General features: G+C 44.0%; 2 protein-coding genes across 2 annotated transcripts in view; one reads left to right on the top strand and one right to left on the bottom strand.

Annotated features, from left to right (window-relative positions):
• LOC117088391 (class I histocompatibility antigen, Gogo-B*0102 alpha chain-like) overlaps positions 1-21,051 on the top strand; it is a 173,254-nt gene that overhangs the window by 21,791 nt on the left and 130,412 nt on the right. The window contains exons 2-7 of the mRNA XM_033219641.1: positions 7,282-7,551; positions 7,781-8,058; positions 8,612-8,885; positions 9,006-9,122; positions 9,541-9,579; positions 9,686-9,745. Coding sequence (XP_033075532.1) covers positions 7,282-7,551; positions 7,781-8,058; positions 8,612-8,885; positions 9,006-9,122; positions 9,541-9,579; positions 9,686-9,745 — 1,038 coding nt within the window. The remainder of the gene's footprint in view (positions 1-7,281; positions 7,552-7,780; positions 8,059-8,611; positions 8,886-9,005; positions 9,123-9,540; positions 9,580-9,685; positions 9,746-21,051) is intronic.
• Positions 1-21,051, bottom strand: part of MICB (MHC class I polypeptide-related sequence B) — a 280,866-nt gene that overhangs the window by 137,666 nt on the left and 122,149 nt on the right. The gene's annotated exons all lie outside the window — the stretch shown is intronic.

Raw genomic sequence — 21,051 nt, 5'->3', positions numbered from 1 at the left:
CTCAACAATGAGCAATATGTACATAGTCATAATGATGTGGTGACTGCTTAGCCCCTAACTCTGGTAACTACTTTGGGACAATATGGGAGGAAAAGTGAAGATAGTGATGGTGTAAGAGCTAAATCCTCATCTGTCATTCAAGAAATCACTTAAAATGTGTAAAATAATCAAGAAATGACTAAGTAGTTATGTGAGGAGAAAAATAGAAGACATTGCTAAAAGAGTTGAAAGTCATTGCTCTGGAGGATTAGGAGGGATGGGGCAGGGGACTGTTAGGATGCATTATAGACTGAAGAGGCTTTTTAAAATTACATGTATTAATATATGCACCCACTTGAAAAACTGAAAAAATAATAATTTGGAAAAACCCTTGAAGGCAACTACCAGAAGGAAAAACTAAGAGAATGAAAAGTGCTTGTCTCTGGAAAGAACAACTGGCAGGACTGTTGCTTTCATTGTAAGACGTTTGGAGCCATTTGATCTTATTTAACCATTTTCATATATATCTTCAATAAAAACAATTCTGTCTTAATAAAAAGTTATACTCATTCATAAAAAACAAACAAACAAAAAACAAAGAAAAAAACCCTTCCTGCCCAGCCCATCTCGATCTCCTCAAATCCTCAACGCTAATGAGGACTGTCTCCTTCTCACCTCCCTGGACTGGGCTTATTACCACTGGAAAGTGGATGTGATTTCTAGTTTCTGCATGTCCTGGTTTATTGTGCTGCCAGTAAAATAAAATCAAAACACAAATTGAATAAATAATAAATAAAATAACCCATAGTGAGCAAAGGTTTACAATGTATTTTTTGGAGTCAAGATCTCACTCTGTGGCCTGGGCTGGAGACCAGTGGTGCGATCATAGCTCACTGCAGCCTTGAACCCATAAGCTCAAAGGATCTTCCCATCTCAGCCTTCCCAATACCTGCGAATACAAGTGCCCACCACCATGCCCAGTTAAGTTTACTTATTTTTATTCTGATTTAGAGACAAGGGTCTCACTATGTTGTTCAAGCTGGTCTCTAATTCCTGACCTCTGGCCTTAATGTCCTGAATTGCTGGAATTACAGGGATGAGCTGTCATGCCCGGCTTGTAATGTACTGATGTCATCAAGGTTTCCTTCGCCAAGTGTGGACACAGCAGCAGACGCCCCTTGTCTCTTGGGTCAGGACACTGGGTAGAGTGGTATAGCAAGGCAACAAAGTCACTGCAGAAAGTGCCCATGCGGAAGAGGTCCAGTAGGGAGGGCCAGCTGTCCCAGGGCCACCATATTTAGGGACAACTCCTCTTTCTGGGCAGGACTGTTCTGTGATTACTTTTGTATTCGCAATAGTTCTGAAATTGTAGGATGATGAGACTCAAGACTGGCTAAGGTTTTTTTTTTTTTTTCAAAAAACCATCTCCAAGATTTGTTGATCTCTTGAATATTTTTTTGTGTCTCAATTCCTTTCAGAAATTAACTCATTCTTAACATTTCACAGTCTACTTTCAGTTAATAATGTACTAGTACCCATAAATATAGAAATATTGCAATCATTTATCCTCTGCAAAATGTCCATCTTTTATGGTATAGATATTATATGGAATATATCTATATAGGTTGTAAGTCCCACGATAAAAAACTTTTTCTTATCTTTAAACAGTTCTATGTATATAAAGTAAGAATAAATGAGGGGAGCAAGATAGCCTTTGAACTTAGCTCAATATTTACCATTTTTGATCATCTTCATATTTTCTGATAATCTCATTTTCCACCTGGTATCATTTGTCTCTAGCCTGAAGAATTTTCTTTACCAGTTGTTATTGTACAGATCTGCTGGTGAGAAATTCTCTTAATTTTCTTTTACCTGAAATATCTCCTTATTTGCCTATCCTTGAAGGACATCTATGCTGGATATAGAATTCTTAGTTGACCTTTTTGTCTTCCAGCACTTTAAAGATGTTTTTCTACTTTCTTTTGTTTCTATGGTTTCTAATAAGAAGACATGGGTCAGGACAAGAGGAACAGAGAAACAAAAACTGGGAAAATAACATGGTAGACCTAAAACTTGTCATATCAATAATGACAAAAACCTATATGAATCAACACTCTAATGAAGGGCAGAGATTGTGTGACTTGGTTTAAAAAAACACGGAACCCAACCATATGCTCTTTCCAGACATGCACTTTGTTTGTTTGTTTGTTTTAATTTAACTTTTATTTTTAGTTAAGGGGCACATGTGCAGGTTTGTTATATAGGTAAACTTGTGTCATGGGGTTGTGTTGTACAGATTATTTCTATACCCATTAGTACCCACCCAAGTATTAAGCCTTAGTACCCACTACCTATTTTTCCTGATCCTCTCCCTCCTCCTACCCTCCACCCTCAAGTGGACCCCAGTGTGTGATGTTCCCCTCTGTGTGTCCACGTGCCCTCATAGTTTAGCTCCCACTTATAAGTGAGAACATGTGGTAGTTGGTTTTCTGTTCCTGCCTTAGTTTGTTAAGGATAATGGCCTCCAGCTCCACCATGTTCCTGCAGAGGACATGATCTCATTCTTTTTTATGGCTACATAGTATTCTGTGGTGTATATGTGCCACATTTGATTTATCCAGTCTACCACTGATGGACATTTAGGTTGATTCCAGGTCTTTGCTATTGTGAATCGTGCTGCAATGAACATATGTATACATGTAAGACATGCACTTTCTTTTTTTATTTAACTTATTTTACTTTAAGTTTCAGGATACATGTGCAGAACGTGCAGGTTTATTACATATGCATAATCTACCATGGTGGTTTGCTGCACCTATTGATCCATCCTCTAAGTTCCCTCCCTTCACCACCCACTCCCCAAAGGCCCTGATGTGTATTGCTCCCCTCCTTGTGTCCATGTGTTCTCATTGTTCAACTCCCACTTAGGAGTGAGAACGTGCAGTGTTTGGTTTCTCTTCCTGTATTAGTTTGCTGAGGACGATGACTCCCAGTTTCATCCATGTTTCTGCAAAGGACATGAACTCATTCATTTTTCTGTCTGTGTGGTATTCCATGGTGTATATGCACCACATTTTCTTTATCCAGTCTGTCACTCATGGGCATTTGGGTTGGTTCTTTTTCTTTGCTATTGTAAATAGTGCTGCAATAAACATACGCGTGCATGTGTCTTTACAGTAGAATTATTTACATCCCTTTGGGTATATACCCAGTAATGAGATTGCTTGGTCAAATAGTATTTCTGGTTCTATAACTTTGGGGAATGGCCACACGGTCCTCAACAGTGGTTGAACTAGTTTACATTCCCACCAACAGTGTAAGAGTGTTCCTATTTCTCCACAGCCTTGCCAGCATCTAGTGTTTCTTCACTTTTTCATAATTGCCATTCTGACTGGTGGGAGATGGTATCTCATTGTGGTTTTGATTTGCATTTTTCTAATGATCAGCGATATTGAGCTTTTTTCCATGTGTTTCTTGGCCACATAAATGTCTTCTTCTGAGAAGTGTCTGTTCATATCCTTTGCTCACTTTTTGATGGGGCTGGGGTTTTTTCTTCTTGTAAATTTGTTTAAGTTCCTTGTAAACAAACATGTGAGCTCTCATCATTCTTGTTTAAACGCCTAACAGGCATCCTAACCAGTGTAACAAGGACCGGGCATGGTGCCTCACGCCTTTAATCCCTGCATTTTGGGAGGCTGAGTGGGGAGGATCACTTGAGTTCAGGAGTTTGAGACCAGCCTGATAGTGAGACCTCATGTCTACCAAATAAAAATAATTTTAAAAGAAAAAAGGTCAATAGATAGGAAAGGAAGAAACAAAAGTCTTTCTTTGTCACCAGCTTCATTGCATATGTAGAAAACACTAGGAAATTCTGAAAAAGTCTCTAGAATTAATCATTGAATTTGCAAAATAATTCATAAAATATATGTAATAAGTCACTTAGATGAACATGAAAAGATAGCAAACAATACTAGTCATCTAAGAAGTGCAAGTTAAAACCACAATGAGAAGCCATCACACATCACCTAGAATAGGTAAAGTTAAAAAGACATATGATAAGTCTAAATACTGTCAAGAATATGGAAAAAATAAGAATGTCTGATATTGCTGGTAGGAATGCAAAAAATGTGGCAGTCAATTTGTAAAGCGGTATGGCAATTTCTTATACAGTTACCCATCCATTACCACATGACCCAGCAATTCCACAAATATGTATTTATCCAAAAGAAATAAAAATGTAAGGCCACACTTGTAAGCAGTTATTTCTAGTGGCTTCATTAATAACAAACCCTAGCTGGAGGAATCCACATGTCAATCAACTAGAGAATAGAGAAAGCAATGAATAAACTGGGATTCCAGCAATACTCAGCAGCTGCTCAGCAACAAAAATGAGTGAATGGCATCATCTCAAACATCGTTATGCTAAGGGAGAGACCAAACAAAAGACTGTATAACATATGACTGCATGTCTGTGAAATTCTAGAAATGTCACCATTGCAGCGACAGAAAGCAGAGCAGTGGTTGAATGAGGGGAAGAGGGTGAGGGTGGGAGGCAAGGATTAAATAGAGAGGGGCATAAAGGTTTTTAGGGAAAAGAAACTGTTCTCTACAGTGCCACAGTAACTGGGTGGTGGGAACTAAGGGGAGAGGAGGGTGTGAGGGATGAGGGCAGAGAGAAGAGCTGGGGAAGCAGGAGGTGAGGACAAGGAGCAGGGGAAAGGACTCCAAAGCAGTGGAGGAGCCTGGCAGGGGGTTCTTTGCATTCGGTGTTTCTCTACTGGGGAGTGTGGTACTTACATGACTATAAATAATTACCAATATTCACCAAAAGCACAGCTAAAACTGATGAATTTTATTACACAAAATATCCTACCAAGCAAAAAAAAAAAAAAAAAAAAAGGGGGGGGTGAAGAAGGCAAAAATAAAGATCATCAAAACCATAAAATTCATTTCCTAGGGCTCCTGTACTACATGTAATTTTAAAGGAAGTTCTTCAGGTTGAAGGGAAATGATACTAGATGGTGACCCAGATACACAGAAAGGAACAATTAACAACAGAAATGATGCACACACACATATCACATACACACCAATTTTCTTAATTTCCTGAAGACATATGGCTGCTTGTCTAAAACAAAAAGTATTACACTGTATCATTGAGTTTATAATGTATATAGATGTAATATACACAACAATAATAGCACAATGATAGGTTAAATGAAACTATACAATTTGAAGTGTCCTTTATTTTCTGGATATAGTTTAATATTCCCTGAACTTCACTGTGAAAAGTCAAGGAATCGGGTTCCATTCTTACAACAATAAAAAACTAGTGTAAAGAAATATAGCTAAAAGCCACTAGGTGAATTAAAACCAAAAATAAAAAATGTTCACTTGACACATAAGAAAGTAGCAAAGGAGGAAGAGAAACAAAAGATATGAGACAATTGAAAAATATAGCAAAATGGTGGACCAAAATCCAGCCATAGTAAGTGAAGAAATGACACGACCTTACTCACATTAGCAGGACTGCTGAGCACTGTGGGGAGAACAGACATGGGCAGGAGGTGAGGGACAGTGTTAGTGCCAGGATTCAGGGGTGACAGGGTGGTGGGGACTAAGGGGAGAGGAGGTGTGGAGGGATGAGAGGGACAGAGAGAAGGGCTGGAAGCAGGAGGTGAGGAAAAGGAGAAAGAATTCTAAAGCAGTGGAAGAGCCTAGCAGGGGGTTCTTTGCATTGGTATTCAGTATATTTTGTGGACTGCCTAAAAACTAATGGCCTCCTCATGATAAAAAAACGGTGGGGAGGGGGGAGGTTTACAAAAATACCAAGCCTCCAAATAAAATATGCTCACTGCTTAGATGTGCAGACTTCACGAAAACAGGCAGTGCTTAAGCGTCGGTGAAGAGCATTGGGACTGCATGGAGCACTCTCAACTTTGAGGTGATGACTACAGGCTCCCGGTTGCAACAGACAGTAACAAACCCTGCTTCTTTGTATTCAGGAGATGTTCTGGACTCACACAGGGAAACTAGGGCTAGGGAATGAAGGTAATTTTAAATGCAACAACCCAGAGTCACAGATCCATAGTCTGGCAAAGTGAAACAGGAGCTTTTAGAGTTTAATTATAATCCTGTTTTGACACAAGTCTTTTACAGATTGGAATTCTAATCATTCAGGGATTACCAATATTGTGCTACCTACTGCATAATAAACAAAAAGGAAACTGAGCCGGGTGCGGTGGCTCAAGCCTGTAATCCCAGCACTTTGGGAGGCTGAGACGGGCGGATCACGAGGTCAGGAGATCGAGACCATCCTGGCTAACACGGGTGAAAACGTCTCTACTAAAAATACAAAAACTAGCGGGTGAGGTGGCGGGCGCCTGTAGTCCCAGCTACTCCGAAGGCTGAGGCAGGAGAATGGCGTAAAACCGGGGGCGGAGCTTGCAGTGAGCTGAGATCCGGCCACTGCACTCCAGCCCGGGCGACAGAGCAGGACTCCGTCTCAAAAAAAAAAAAAAAAAAAAAGGAAACTGGTCTCTATGAGACTCTCTATGTGGTGCCTTCAGACAAAACTTCACCAGGTTTAGAAAGAAAACCCCTGTCTTACTCTCTGGCATCAAGTTCCCCGTGTGAGCTTCCCTGTACAAGGTCCAAGGGGAGAGGTAAGAGAGGGAGGCAGGGAGTCCAGTTCAGGTTCAGGGATTCCAGGACGAGCAGTGAAGTGGAAGGATCTGGGCGCAGCCTGGGGGTCTCTCCCTGGTTTCCACAGACAGATCCTTGGCCAGGACTTAGGCAGTCGGTGTGACAAAGAGGCTTGGGGTAGGAGAAGAGGGATCAGGACCAAGTCCCAGGTCCCGGGCGTGGCTCTCAGGGTCTCAGGGTACTGTCTGCACTGGGGAGGTGCTGCGTTGGGGATTCCCCACTCCGCTGAGTTTCACTTCTCCCAACCTGTGTCAGGTCCTTCTTCCAGGGCACTCGGAACGCGGCCCCAATTCCCACTCCCACTGGGTGCTGGGTTCTAGAGAAGCCAATCAGCGTCTCCGCGGTCCAGCTTCTAAAGTTCCCACCCAGAGTCAGATTCTTCCCGGACGCCTAGAATGGGGTCATGGCGCCCCGAACCCTCCTCCTGCTGCTCTCGGGGGTCCTGGCCCTGACCGAGACCTGGGCCGGTGAGTCCGGGGTCGGGAGGGAAATGGCCTCGGCGGGGAGGAGCGAGGGGCCCGCCCGACGGGGGCGCAGGACCCGGGGAGCCGCGCGGGGAGGAGGATCAGGCGGGTCTCAGCCCCTCCTCGCCCCCAGGCTCCCACTCCATGAGGTATTTCCACACCGCCGTGTCTCGGCCCGGCCGCGGGGAGCCCCGCTTCATCGCCGTGGGTTATGTGGATGACACGCAGTTCGTGCGGTTCGACAGCGACGCCGCGAGTCCGAGGATGGAGCCGCGGGCGCCGTGGATGGAACAGGAGGGGCCGGAGTATTGGGACCGGGAGACACAGAAAGCCAAGGCCCACGCACAGGTTTTCCGAGTGAACCTGCGCACCGCGCTTCGCTACTACAACCAGAGCGAGGCCGGTGAGTGACCCCGGCCCGGGGCGCAGGTCACGACCCCTCCCCATGCCCCACGGATGGCCTGGGTCCGAGATCCACCCCGAGGCTGCAGGACCCGCCCAAGACCCTCGACCTGGGAGTGCCGCGGGCGCCTTTGCCGGGTTTCAGTTTCAGTTTAGGCCGAAGTCCCCAAGCGTTGGTCGGGGCGGGGGCGGAGCTCTGTGGGCGGGGCTGACTGCGGGGGCGGGGCCAGGGTCTCACAGATTCCAGAGGATGCATGGCTGCGACCTGGGGCCTGACGGGCGCCTCCTCCGCGGGTATCACCAGTTAGCCTATGATGGCAAGGATTACATCTCCCTGAACGGGGACCTGAGCTCCTGGACCGCCGCGGATATGGCGGCTCAGGTCACACAGCGCAAGTGGGAGGCGGCCCGTGAAGCTGAGCAGTGGAGAGCCTACCTGGAGGGCGAGTGCCTGGAGTCGCTCTGCAGATACCTGGAGAATGGGAAGGAGACGCTGCAGCGCGCGGGTACCAGGGGCAGTGGGGAGCCTTCCCCATCTCCTATAGAACTCCCGGGATGGCCTCCCATGAGGAGGGGAGGAAAATGGGATCAGCGCTAGAATGTCGCCCTCCCTTGAATGGAGAATGGCACGAGTTTTCCTGATTTCCTCTGAGGGCCCCCTCTGCTCTCTAGGACAATTAAGGGATGATGTCTCTGAGGACATGGAGGGGAAGACAGTCCCTAGAATACAGATCAGGGGTCCCTTGATCTTGAGCTTTTTCTCTCAGGCCTTGTTCTCTGCCTCACACTCAACGTGTTTGAAGGTCTGAAACCAGCTTTTCTGAGTCCCTTGGCCTCCACTCAGGTCAGGATCAGCAGTCGTTGTTCCTCCCTTAGAGACTGGAACTTTCCAAGGAATAAGAGATTATCCCAGGTGCCTGTGTCCAGGCTGGTGTCTGGGTTCTGTGCTCCCTTCCCCACCCCAGGTGTCCTGTCCATTCTCGGATGTGGTCACATGGGTGCTGCTGGGCTGTCTCATGAGAGATGCAAAGCCCCTGAATTTTCTGACTCTTCCCATCAGACCCCCAAAGACACACGTGACCCACCACCCCGTCTCTGACCATGAGACCTCCCCGAGGTGCTGGGCCCTGGGCTTCTACCCTGCGGAGATCACACTGACCTGGCAGTGGGATGGGGAGGAGCAAACTCAGGACACTGAGCTTGTGGAGACCAGGCCAGCAGGGGACGGAACCTTCCAGAAGTGGGCGGCTGTGGTGGTGCCTTCTGGAGAAGAGCAGAGATACACGTGCCATGTGCAGCACCAGGAGCTGCTGGAGCCCCTCACCCTGAGATGGGGTAAGGAGGGGGATGAGGGGTCACATTTCCTCAGGGAAAGCAGGAGCCCTCTGGAGCCCTTCAGCAGGATCAGGGCTTAGGCCTTGGGGTCAGGGCCCCTCACCTTCTCCTCCTTCCCAGAGCCATCTTCCCAGCCCACCATCCCCAACGTGGGCATTGTTTCTGGCCTGGCTGTCCTAGGAGCTGTGATCACCGTGGCTGTGGTTGCTGCTATGATGTGGAGGATGAAGAACTCAAGTAGGAACGGGTGAAGGGTAGGGTCTGGATTTTATTGTCCCATTAGGGGTTTCAAGTCCCAGGTAGAAGTGTTCCCTGTCTCATTAATGGGAAGCACCATCCACTCCTCGGCCGTCCCAGCCTGGGCCCTGTGTGCCGGCACGTACTCTTTTGTGTAGCACATGTGACAAGAAGGACAATGTATCACCTTGATGGTTGTGGTGTTGGGGTCCTGATTCCAGCATTCACGAGTCAGGGGAAGGTGCCTGCTAAGGACAGGCTTTAGGAGGGCGGTTGGTCCAGGACCCACACCTGCTTTCCTGGTGTTCCTGAGTCTGCCCTGGGTCTGTAGTCATAGTTCTGGAAACTTCTCTTGGGTCCAAGACTAGGAGGTTCCTCCAAGATCCCATGGCCCTGCCTCCTCCCTGTCCCCTCACAGGACATTTAAGTCCTGCAGGAGGAAAAAGCGGGAGCTACTGTAAGTGGCGGGGGCGGGAGTGTGGAGGAGCTCACCCACTCCATTATTCCTCCTGCACCACATCTCCTGTGGGTTCTGACCAGGTCCTGTTTTTGTTCTACCCCAGGGAGCAGCAGTGCCCAGGGATCTGATCAGGGCTCTGATGAGTCTCTCATGGCCTGTAAAGGTGAGACCCTGGGGATTTGAAGTGGGCATGGGGTGGGGCAGAGGGGAAAGGCCTGGGTAATGGAGATTCTTTGATTGGGATGTTTCGAGTCTGTGGGGGGCTGTTCAGAGTGTCATCACTTACCATGACTGACCTGAATTTGTTCATGACTATGTTTTCTGTAGCCTGAGACAGCTGCCTTGTGAGGACTGAGATGCAGGATTTCTTCACGCCTCCCCTTTGTGACTTCAGGAGCCTCTGGCATCTCTTTCTGCAAAGGCATCTGAATGTGTCTGGGTCCCTGTTAGCCTAATGTGAGGAGGTGGAGAGACAACCCACCCCCGTGTCCACCGTGACCCCTGTTCCCACGCTGGCCTGTGTTCCCTTCCCAGTCATCTTTCCTGTTCCAGAGAGTTGGGGCTGGATGTCTCCAACTCTGTCTGAACTTCATGCTGCACTGAGCTGCAACCTCTTACTTCCCTACTGAAAATAAGAATCTGAATAGAAATTTGTTTTCTCAGTATTTGCCACGAGAAGTTGATGGGTTAATTAAGTCAATTCCTAAAATTTGAGAGAGGAAATAAAGACCTGAGAACCTTCTAGAATCCACATGTTCGCTGTGCTGAGTCTGTTGCAGGTGGGGACTGAAGAAGGCTATGAGGAGCGGAATGTGGATGGGGCCTGTGCCCAGTTGCTGTTCAGTTCTTCATGGGCTTTATGTGGTCAGTCCTCAGCTGGGTCACCTTCACTGCTCCACTGTCCTTGTCCCTTCAGTGGAAACTTGTCCAGCAGGAGCTGTGACCACAGAGGCTCAGACATCGCCCAGGACGACTCCTGCACACGGGATTCTCTGTGCATTCTAAGACAAATTTTCAGAGCCATTCAACTCCTGCCCTCCTTCTAGGGCTCCTCTTCTGCTCTGCTCTCCTGCCCTCTCTCCCTGCCCTGGTTCTAGTGATCTTGGTGCTGAATCCAATCCCAACTCAAATCTAAAGCAGAGTGAAATTTAGGTTTATGTTTGTTTGTGAAATTGGACCCAGCATCAAGGACTGTTCTTTCCTGAAAAGAGAAACCTGATTGTGTGCTGTGGTGTGTGGGGGGGTTGGTGTGGGAGGAAGGATGGGGGAGGGAGGACCACAAGCAGCACTGCTGAGAAAAGCACAGGCAGCCTCGGTGTCAGTGTGAGGAGACCTTGTGCTGTGGTCACCACAAAACAGCATTTGGCCTGAAGCTATGTTAATAAAGATACTGGCTTTAGAATAGGGAGGTGCTCTACACTGATCATTCATTCAACTGACCTTTGTTGTCAGCCAGATAGGGACAGAGTGGTTCTGCATCTGGGGAACATCACTGAAGTAAAATGAGAAAAATCTCTGACCTTGGGTAGCATGTGTTCCAATGCGAAGAGGCAGACGAAAGATACATATAAACCAGAGCAAGGCAGAAAGTGCTAGAAGGTGTAAGTGCTGTGAGACAGGTGATCCAGGGTGTGGGCAGGGGGGACAGGGAAGGTGGCTGTTGTGCTGGGGTGGTCAGTGTGTGCCATGTTGCAAAGGTGCTTTGAGGAAAGATTTGAGGGACATGAGGAGTTGTCCACGAGGATGTCTGGGGAAGTTCTTCCAGGCAGAAGAACTCCAGTTCAGATGTACCAGGGCAGGAGGTGTGTGTGTTCCCAGAAGAATAAGGAGGCCAGGAGGGCTGGCCAGAGAGAAACTGAGGTGAGATCAGAGGTACAGCCAGAGCAAGTGGGCTTGAGGGCAATGGGGAAGCACCTCACCTTTGCTCTGAGTGAGGTAGAAGGTAGAGGACAATTTGGAGCAGAAGAGGGACATGGTAAACTTCTCTTTTATGTATGTATGTATGTATGTATGTATTTATGTATTTGAGATGGAGTCTCACTCTGGCGCCCAGCTAATTTTTGTATTTTTAGTAGAGACAGAGTTTCGCCGTGTTGGCCAGGCTGGTTTCAAAACTTCCGACCTCAAGTGATCTGCCCGTGTCAGCCTCCCAAAGTGCTGGGATACAGGCTTGAGCCACCAAGCCCGGCCACAACTTCTCTTTTAGAAGGATCTCTGACTGCTGTGCTGAGAACAGAACTGAGAGGCGAGGGACGAGGGAGGCAGAAGGGAAAACAGTAGGAAGCGAGTGCAGTATTCCAGGCTGGAGATGTCGGTGACCTTGACTGGGGTGTGAGCAGGGAAAAGAGTGGGACGTCAGAGGATTCTGGATGCATTTGAAGATGGACTGACAGCATTTGCCAATGGATTGTATCTGTGGTGTGAGAAAGATGAATCAAGTACACCATAGTTGTAAAAAGAGTGAGTAGAAAGGTGGAGCTGCTGTCAGTGGAGATGGGGAGACTCTGGCAGGAGCATACTGAGGAGGGGGCATCACAGGCACTCAGTGGAGATGTCTACTAGGAATGCAGGTGGGGGAGCTGGGGTGGAATTTGGACAGACAACTCCAGAGTTTAGAGGAAAGGAGAAATAGAGCGGGCTGGAGAAATAGATTTAGGAGGTCACACTATATTAATGATACTTAAAACCTCAAGCATGGACGAAGCACCAAGGGAGTGGTTGACTATGGAAAAGAATGAGCACAAGGACTGATCCCTGGACCTCCAGTTCTAAGGGATCTGATCAGAGCACACCAGAGCAGACTGCACAGTTCTGACCCACATCTAGGGAACACTTAGACAAGGAACTCCCATATGCACAGGGATCATCTGGACGTGGTGCTGAGATCCAAAAACACCGGAGTCAAACAAGAGATTCTGGATTTATGACAAGGCTGGAGCTCATGTTGCTGGTCTCCAGATCAAAAACACCAGGATCCCACATGTCTGAGCATCAGACTTGCCTATAGGGCTTGTTATATAAGTGATTCCTTGGTCTTCTGCATAATATTCTAAGACTGGGGTTCTGGGGAGTGGCCTGAGTATTTTCTAAGCTCCCACCAGCAATCCTGTTGCTCAGCCAGATTGGGAACCACTGAGATCAAAGATCAGAGAGTGGCCAGGGTGGGTGGATGGGGGGGGGTGGGTTTCAAAATGTTTAAAAGAGGATTTTTCTCACAGAAAGGAAAGGGAGGATGTGTATCATCAGTTATGAGATGTGACATTCCCTGTTGTTCTCTCCACCATGGGGTAGAGGCCAGGTAGACAGTTCAGGATGTGGCTCTCACACAAGGAACACCTCTGAATGCCGCTCTCTGACACCCGCCCACAGACTCATTTCCCACTCACTTCTTGGAGCAAACCATGGAAACCAAATTTCTCTAATTTACACATACAGTAGCATACATGGTATTGGGGGCTAATTTTATCGTGGGGATGGCCACAGAAGCAGGCTGGAAGCTACACATCCAGGAACAGAATCCACAGCCCACCCTGGATCAGGTCCCTCCTAGGAACAACTGCCCCTACTGCTGAGCACAGACGCCACTGCTCACACCTCTGACACCCTGGTGCTGGACACTGGACACTGAGGCCAGGAGAGATGTCACTGCTGTTCCTGGAAACTGGACATCACTACTGTCACTCAGCCATCTTTGCCAAAATGTGTTCTGCACAGTCTCAGCCTCTCTGTGTCACCTCATTCTGGCTCAGAGGCTGGCAGTGATATAGAAGTTAAGAAGAAATTATTTAGGCAGATAGTGAGGGTACGGAAGTCCTCAGTAAGGTTTTCCTTTTAATGAAATGCAGCCCCGAAGTCATTTTCTTTTCTAACAAAGAGCAGCCTGTAAAATTACTACATCTAATAAGAGAGATAGACTCCAGTATAATAACAGTGGAGACTTCAACATCCAACCCTCAGCATTAGACAGATCATCTACATAGAAATCAAGAAGAAACATTGGATTTAAACTTTAGACCTAATAAAGCTAACAGACATTTACAGAGCATTCTATCTAACACTACAGAATATACTACACTCTTTCCATAAACATATGGAACATTTTCCGGGAGAGAGCCTATGTTAAGCCACAAAAAAGTCTCAACAAATTTTCAAAAGTTGAAACCATATCAAATATCTTCTCCAGTCACAATGGAATAAAACTAGAAATATACACTAAGAGAAACTTTGGCAACTAGACAAATACGTGGAAATTAAACAACATGCTCCTGAATAACCATTGAGTCAGTAGAGAAATTAAAATGGAAATCAGAAAGTTTCTTGAAGCAAATGAAAATGGAAACACAACATACCAAAACCTGTGGGATACATTTAGACAGAGCTAAAAGGGACATTTATAGCAATAAATACCTACCTTAGAAAAGTAAAAACACTACAAATTAACAATATAACAATGAACCTCAAGGAACTAGAAAAGCAACAACAAACCACATCCAAAATTAGCAGAAAAAATAATAAAAATCAGAACAGAAGTAAATAAAGACTTCTAAAAACCATGTAAATGATCAACAAAGTGAAAAGATCGTTCTACAAAAAGATAAACAAAAGTGATAAACCACTAACTAGACAAACCAAGAAACAAAGAGACAAGACTCAGACAAAATCAGAAAAAAAAAGAGAAACATTACAACTGATACTGCAAAAATACAAAAGATTATCCGAGACTATTATGAATAATTCTGTACTGACAAACTCGAAAACGTGGAGTATGTGGATAAATTCCTGGAAACATACAACCTAGCAAGACTAAATTAGGAAGAATAGAAAACCTGAAGCCCTAATATCCGTGAACTGTTCTCATAGCAGGTCCAGAGGGCCCCTGACCACCCTGTGATTATTTCCTTAGCACTGGTTGGCATAATTGAAATAGACCTGCTCAGCAACGGGCAGAATCCGCAGTTCACTTCCTTTTGTGACTTTTATTTTCAGTTCAGGGGTACAGGTACAGGCTGTTATATAGGTAAACTTGTGTTGTAGGAGTTTGTTGCACAGATTAATCACCCAGTTTTTTTTTTTTTTTTTTTTTTTTTTTTTTTTTTTTTTTGAGGCGGAGTCTCGCTCTGTCGCCCGGACTGGAGTGCAGTGGCCGGATCTCAGCTCACTGCAAGCTCCGCCTCCCGGGTTTACGCCATTCTCCTGCCTCAGCCTCCCGAGTAGCTGGACTACAGGCGCCCGCCATCTCGCCCGGCTAGTTTTTGTATTTTTAGTAGAGACGGGGTTTCACCGTGTTAGCCAGGATGGTCTCGATCTCCTGACCTCGCGATCCGCCCGTCTCGGCCTCCCAAAGTGCTGGGATTACAGCTTGAGCCACCGCGCCCGGCCTAATCACCCAGTTTTTAAGCCTAATACCCATTAATTATTTTTCCTGATCCTCTCTCTCCTTCCACCCTCCACCTTCTGAAAGGCCCCAGCGTGTGTTGTTCTCCTGTCTGTCTCCATGCGTTCTCATCGTTTAGCTCCCACTTATAAGTAAGAACATGCAGTGTTTGCTTCTCTGTCCCTGCATTAGTTTGCTAAGGATAGTGACTTTCAGCTCCATCCATGTCCCTGCAAAGGAAATGACCTCATTCCTTTTTCTGCTGCTTAGTATTCCATGGTATATGTGTACCACATTGTCTTTATTCGGTCTATCATTGACGGGCATTTAAGTTGAGTCCACGTCTTTGCTATTGTGAATGTCGCTGCAATGAGCATATGTGTGCATATGTCTTCATAATAGAATGATTTGTATTCCTTTGGGTATAATGGTATTTCTGTCTTTAGGTCTTTGAGAAATCACCACACAGCCTTCCACAATGGCTGACCTAATTTGCACTCTCACCAATAGTGTATAAATATTCCTTTTTCTCCAAAACCTTGCCAGCATCTTGAATTTTTTGACTTTTTAATAATCACCATTCTGCCTGGTGTGAGATGTTATCTCATTGTGGTTTTGGTTTGCATTTCTCTAATGATCAGTGATGTTGAGCTTTTTTTCATATGTTTGTTGGCTGCATGTATGTCTTCTTTTGAGAAGCATCTGTTTATATGCTTTGCCCACTTTTTAAAGGGGTTGTTTTGTTTTTTCTTGTAAATTTGTTTGAGTTCCTTATAGATGCTAGATATTAGACCTTTGTCCGATGCATAGCTCGCAAAAAATTTTCCTCATTCTGTAAGTTGTCTATTTACTCTGTTGATAATTTCTTTTGCTGTGCAGAAGCTCTTTAGTTTAATTAGATCCCATTTGTCAATTTTTGTTTTTGTTACACTTGCTTTTGTCACCTTCGTCATAAAATCGTTGCCCATGCCTATGTCCTGAATGGTATTGCCTATGTTGTCTTCAAGGGTTTTTATAGTTTCGGGTTTTACATTTAAGTCTTTAACCCATGTTGAGGTAATTTTTGTATATGTTGTAAGGAAGGGGTTCAGTTTAAATCTTCTGCATATGGCTAGCCAGTTATCCCAGCACCATTTATAAATAGGGAATCCTTTCCCCATTGCTTGTTTTTGTCAGGTTTGTCCAAGATCATAGTTGTAGGTGTGTGGTCTTATTTCTGGATTCTCTATTCTGTTCCATTGGTCTATGTGTCTGTTTTTGTACCAGTACCATGCTGTTTTGGTTACAGTAGTTCTGAAGTATAGTTGAAATCAGGTACCGGGTACCTCCAGTTTTGCTCCTTTTGCCTAGGATTGCCTTGGCTATTGGGGATCTTTTTTCGTCCCATGTGCATTTAAAAATATTTTTTTTCGAGTTTTGTGAAGAATGTCAATGGTAGTTTGATAGGAATAGCATTGAATCTGTACTTTACATTGGGAAGTATGGCCATTTTTACTATACTGATTTTTCCTATCCATAAGCACAGGAAATTTTTTCATTTGTTTGCATCATCTCTGATTTCTCTGAACAGTGGTTTGTAGTTCTCCTTGTAGAGATTTTTTACCTCCTAAGTTAGCTGTATTCCTAGGTATTTTATTCTTTTTGTGGCAGTTGTGAATGGGAGTTCATTCCTGATTTGGCTCTTGGCTTATCTGTTGTTGGTGTATAGAAATGCTAGTAATTTTTGCACATTGATTTTGTATCCTGAGACTTTGTTGATGTTGTTTATCAGGTTAAGAAGCTTTTGGGCTGAGCCTATTCACCTGTCAATCATCTGGTCCTGGGCTTTTTTGTGGTTTGTAGGCTGTTCATTACTGCCTTAAGTTCAGAACTCGTTATTTGTTCAGGGATTGAATTTCTTCTTGGTTCAGTCTTGGGGGCAGTATATATGTCCAGGTATTGATCCATTTCTTCTAGATTTTCTCATTTACGTGCATGGAAGTATTCATAACATTTTCTGGTAGTTGCTTATATTTCTGTGGGGTCAGTGGTAATGTTTTTATTGTTTCTGATTGCATTTATTTGAATTTTCTTCCTTTTCTTCTTTATTCGTCTAGCTAGTGGTCTATATATTTTCGTAATTTTTTTAGAAACCTCCTGACTTCATTGATCTTTTGAATGCTTTTGCGTGTTTCTGTCTCCTTCAGGAGACAATACCTTTGTTAAATTTTTTTGGTTGTTGTTATTTCTTGTCCTCTGCTAGCTTAGGGATGTGTTTGCTCTTTGTTCTCAAGTTCTCTTAGTTGTGATTTTAGGTTGTTAACTTGAGATCTTTCTAACTTTTTGATGTGGGCATTTACAGCTATAAATTTCCCTCTTAACACTGCCTTAGCCATTTCCCAGAGATTCTGGTACATTGTATCTTTGTTCTTATTAGTTGCAAAGAACTTCTTGATCTCTGCCTTAATTTCATTATTTACCCAAACGTCATTCAAGAAGAGGTTATTCAATTTCTCTTTAATTGTATGGTTAGGTGAATTTCTTATTCTTGATTTTGAATTTGATTGCACTATGGTCCAAGAGACTATTACGATTTCAGTTCTTTTGCATTTGCTGAGGAGTGTTTTACTTCCAATCGTGTGATTGATTTTAGAGTAAGTGCCATGTGGCAATGCGAAAAATGTATATTCTGTTGTTTTGGGGTAGAGAGTTCTGTAGATATCTATCAGGTCCATTTGATCCAGGGCTGAGTTCAGGTCCTGAATACCTTTGTTAATTTTCTGTCTTGATGATCTGTCTAATATTGTCAGTGGGGAATTCAAGTCTTCCATTATTATTGTGTGAGATTCTAAGTCTCTTTGGAGGTCTCTAAGAACCTGCTTATGAATCTGTGTGCTCCTGTATTGGGTGCATATATATTTAGGATAGTTAGATCTCCTTGTTGAATTAAACCCTTTACCCATACATAATGCCCCTTTTTAAAAATCTTTTTTCATCTTTGTTGGTTTAAAGTCTGTTTTGTCAGAAACTAAGATTACAACTTTGATTTTTTTCTGCTTTCTATTTGCTTGGTAAATTTTCCTTCATCCCTTTATTTTGAGCCTATGTGTGTCATTGCATGTGAGATGAGTGTATTGGAGACAGCATACTGATAGGTCTTGGTTCTTTATCCAGCTTGCCACTCTGTGTCTTTTAAATGGGGCATTTAGCTTATTTACATTAAAGTTAGTCTTGATATGTATGGATTAGATCCTGTCATCATGATGTTAGCTGGTTACTTTGCAGACTTGCTTATGTGGTTACTTTATTGTGTCACCAGTCTGTGTATTTCAGTGTTTTTGTAGTGGCTGGTAACTGTCTTTCCTTTCCATGTTTAGTGCTTCTTTTAGGAATTCTTGTAATGCAAGTCTGGTGGTAATGAATTCCCATGGCATTTGTTTGTCTGAAAACAATCTTATTTCTCCTTTGCTTATGAAGCTTAGTTTGGCCGGATATGAAATTTTGGGTTGGAAATTCTTTTCTTTAAGAATATTGAATATTGGCCCTCAATCTCTTCAGGCTTGTAGGGTTTCCACTGAGAAGTCCACTGTTAGTCTAATTGGCTTCCCTTTGTAGGTGACCTGGACTTTGTCTCTTGCTGCCCTTAACATTTTTTCTTTCATATCAATCTTGGAGAATCTGATGATTACGTGTCTTGGGGATGATCCTCTCATGGAGTAACTTACTTGCCACCTCTGCATTTCTGAATTTGAATGTTGGCCTGTCTAACTAGATTGGGGAAGTTGTCATGGATATCCTGAAATGTTTTCCAGATCGGTTCCATTCTCCCCATGACAGGTATACCAATTATTTGTAGATTCAGTTTCTTCACATAATCCCATGTTTCTGGGAGGTTTTGTTCATTCCTTTTAATTCTTTTTTCTCTATTCTTATCTTCCTGTCTTATTTCAAAAAGTCAGTCTTCAAGCACTGAGATTCTTTCCTCCACTTGCGGTATTCTGCTATTAATACTTGTGACTACACTATGAAATTCCTGTATTGTGTTTTTTGGCACTATCTGATTGGTTACGTTCTTCTTTATACTGGCTATTTTGTCATTCACTCCAGCAATGTTTTATCTGGATTTTTAGCTTCCTTGCATTGGATTATAGTGTGCTCCTTTAGCACAGTGAACTTTATTCCTATCCGTATTCTGAATTCTGCTTCTGTTGTTTCAGGCATCTTAGCCTTAGCCTGGTTCCAAACCCCTGCTGGCTTTTTGAGTTTTCAGCATTCTTGCACTGATTCCGTCTCATGTTTGTGGGCGTATCTACCTTCAATCTTTGAGGTTGCTGACCTTCGAATGGGTTTTGTTTTTCTCTTCTTTTGTTTACTCTTTTAACAATCTGGCCACTTTTCTGTAGGGCTGCTGCAGTTTGCTGGGGGTCTGCTCCAGTCCCTAGTTGCCTCTGATTTTCCAGTACCTGGAAGTACCACCAGTGAAGGCTATGTAACAGCCAAGATGGCAGTCTGCCCCTTCCGCTGGGAGCTCTGTCTCAGGGAGGTACAGACCTGTTGCAGGCCAAACCCACCTGTAGGAGGTGCTAGAGACCTTGGTTGGGAGGTCTTGCCCCATCAGGAGGAACAAGATCAGGATCTAGAGGTTTACTAAAGGGAAGAATATGCCCTCAGGAGACACAGAAATGATTCCATTGAACTGGAAGCTAAGACAGCCACCCGGCCCCTTCAGCTCCTTACGCTTCTGAATCAACAGAAAAGGAAGGAGTGACTGCACTGTCTGGGGTGATTGGTCCTGGTCATCACGGGGAATTGGTCTGCTACTACACAATGGCAGCAAATAAGACTATGTCTGGAACACAGAAGATCTTTTAGAGCATCTCTTACTAATACTCTGCCATAATTAAAGTCAATAAAAACTAAAACAACCCAAGTCAGGTAGGACTACTAATGACACATACCCTTTAGGAATGAAGGTTTAAGTCATCCAAGCAGGAAAAGAAACCTAATCAGCTGAGGAACTTGCTGAAGGCCATGGGAATATGGGATGCTTAGTAAAAAAAGAAAAAAGTATTTATAAATATTAGTTTTGGCCGGCACAGTGGCTTATGCCTGAATCCCAGCACTTTGGGAGGCTGAGGTGGGTGGATTGCTTAAATTAGGAATGTGAGACCAACCTGGGCAACATGCTGAAACTCCATCTCTACTGAAAATAAATACAAAAAATTAGTCAGGCTTGGTGATGTGCTTGTAGTCCCAGCTACTTAGGAGGTTGAGGTAGGAGGATCACTTGTGCTCAGGAGGTGGAGATTGCAGTGAGCCAAGGTAATGCCACTGCACTCCAGCCTGGGCAACAGAACAAGACCCTGTCTCAAATAAATAAGTAAGTAAATAAATAATCAGCTGTAACCATGTGACCTGTTATAGAAATAAAGATGGCAAACGTTATTAGTATTACCTTCTTATATTTTATAAAGATATTTATGTCTGTGTGTATGTATCTGTACATGTATTAAGCAAAAACCTTTGTTTTCATCTTTTCCTGATCATCTTATAATAAAACGTAAGATGTGCTAATAGTTCCCTTTATTAATGATTTTCAAACTTTTTTTAAACATGGTATTGAGGTTATAGTATATCAAAGAGAAGAGTGTATATCATGCATGCATTCGGTTTGATTCTTTTTCTGAGGAAAGGGTTAGTGTGTTTTTAGTTGGATGCAAACTAGTTGTATCATCTTTGGCAAATGTGTGACTTTATAGTTGTTTTTATTTGGAGACTAAGTATGGTTTAAGAAAACGTTAATGGGTGCCAAGTTCACAAGCATGGGCTGGGATGGTGGGTCTTATGTGTCAATTGACTAATCCATAGCACCTAGTTATTTAATCAAACACTAATTTATATGTTGATATGATGGTGTTTTGCGGTTGTGCTAAAATCTGATGTCAGTTGATTTTATGAAAAGGAAATTACTCTCAAAAATCTGGGGGGGACTTTTTGAGTCAGTTGAAAGCCTTTGGGCAAAATATGAGGCTTCCCAGAGAAGAAAAAATTCTGCCTGAGGTTGACAATAGCAACTACAGTTTAGGCTTCCAGTCTGCCAGCCTGGTCTACAAATT

Source organism: Trachypithecus francoisi, unplaced genomic scaffold, assembly GCF_009764315.1.
Source record: "Trachypithecus francoisi isolate TF-2019V2 unplaced genomic scaffold, Tfra_2.0 Lachesis_group10, whole genome shotgun sequence".
NCBI lineage: Eukaryota > Metazoa > Chordata > Mammalia > Primates > Cercopithecidae > Trachypithecus > Trachypithecus francoisi.
Note: the sequence above shows the minus strand (reverse complement) of the source record. Positions and strands in the feature narration are given on the sequence as shown.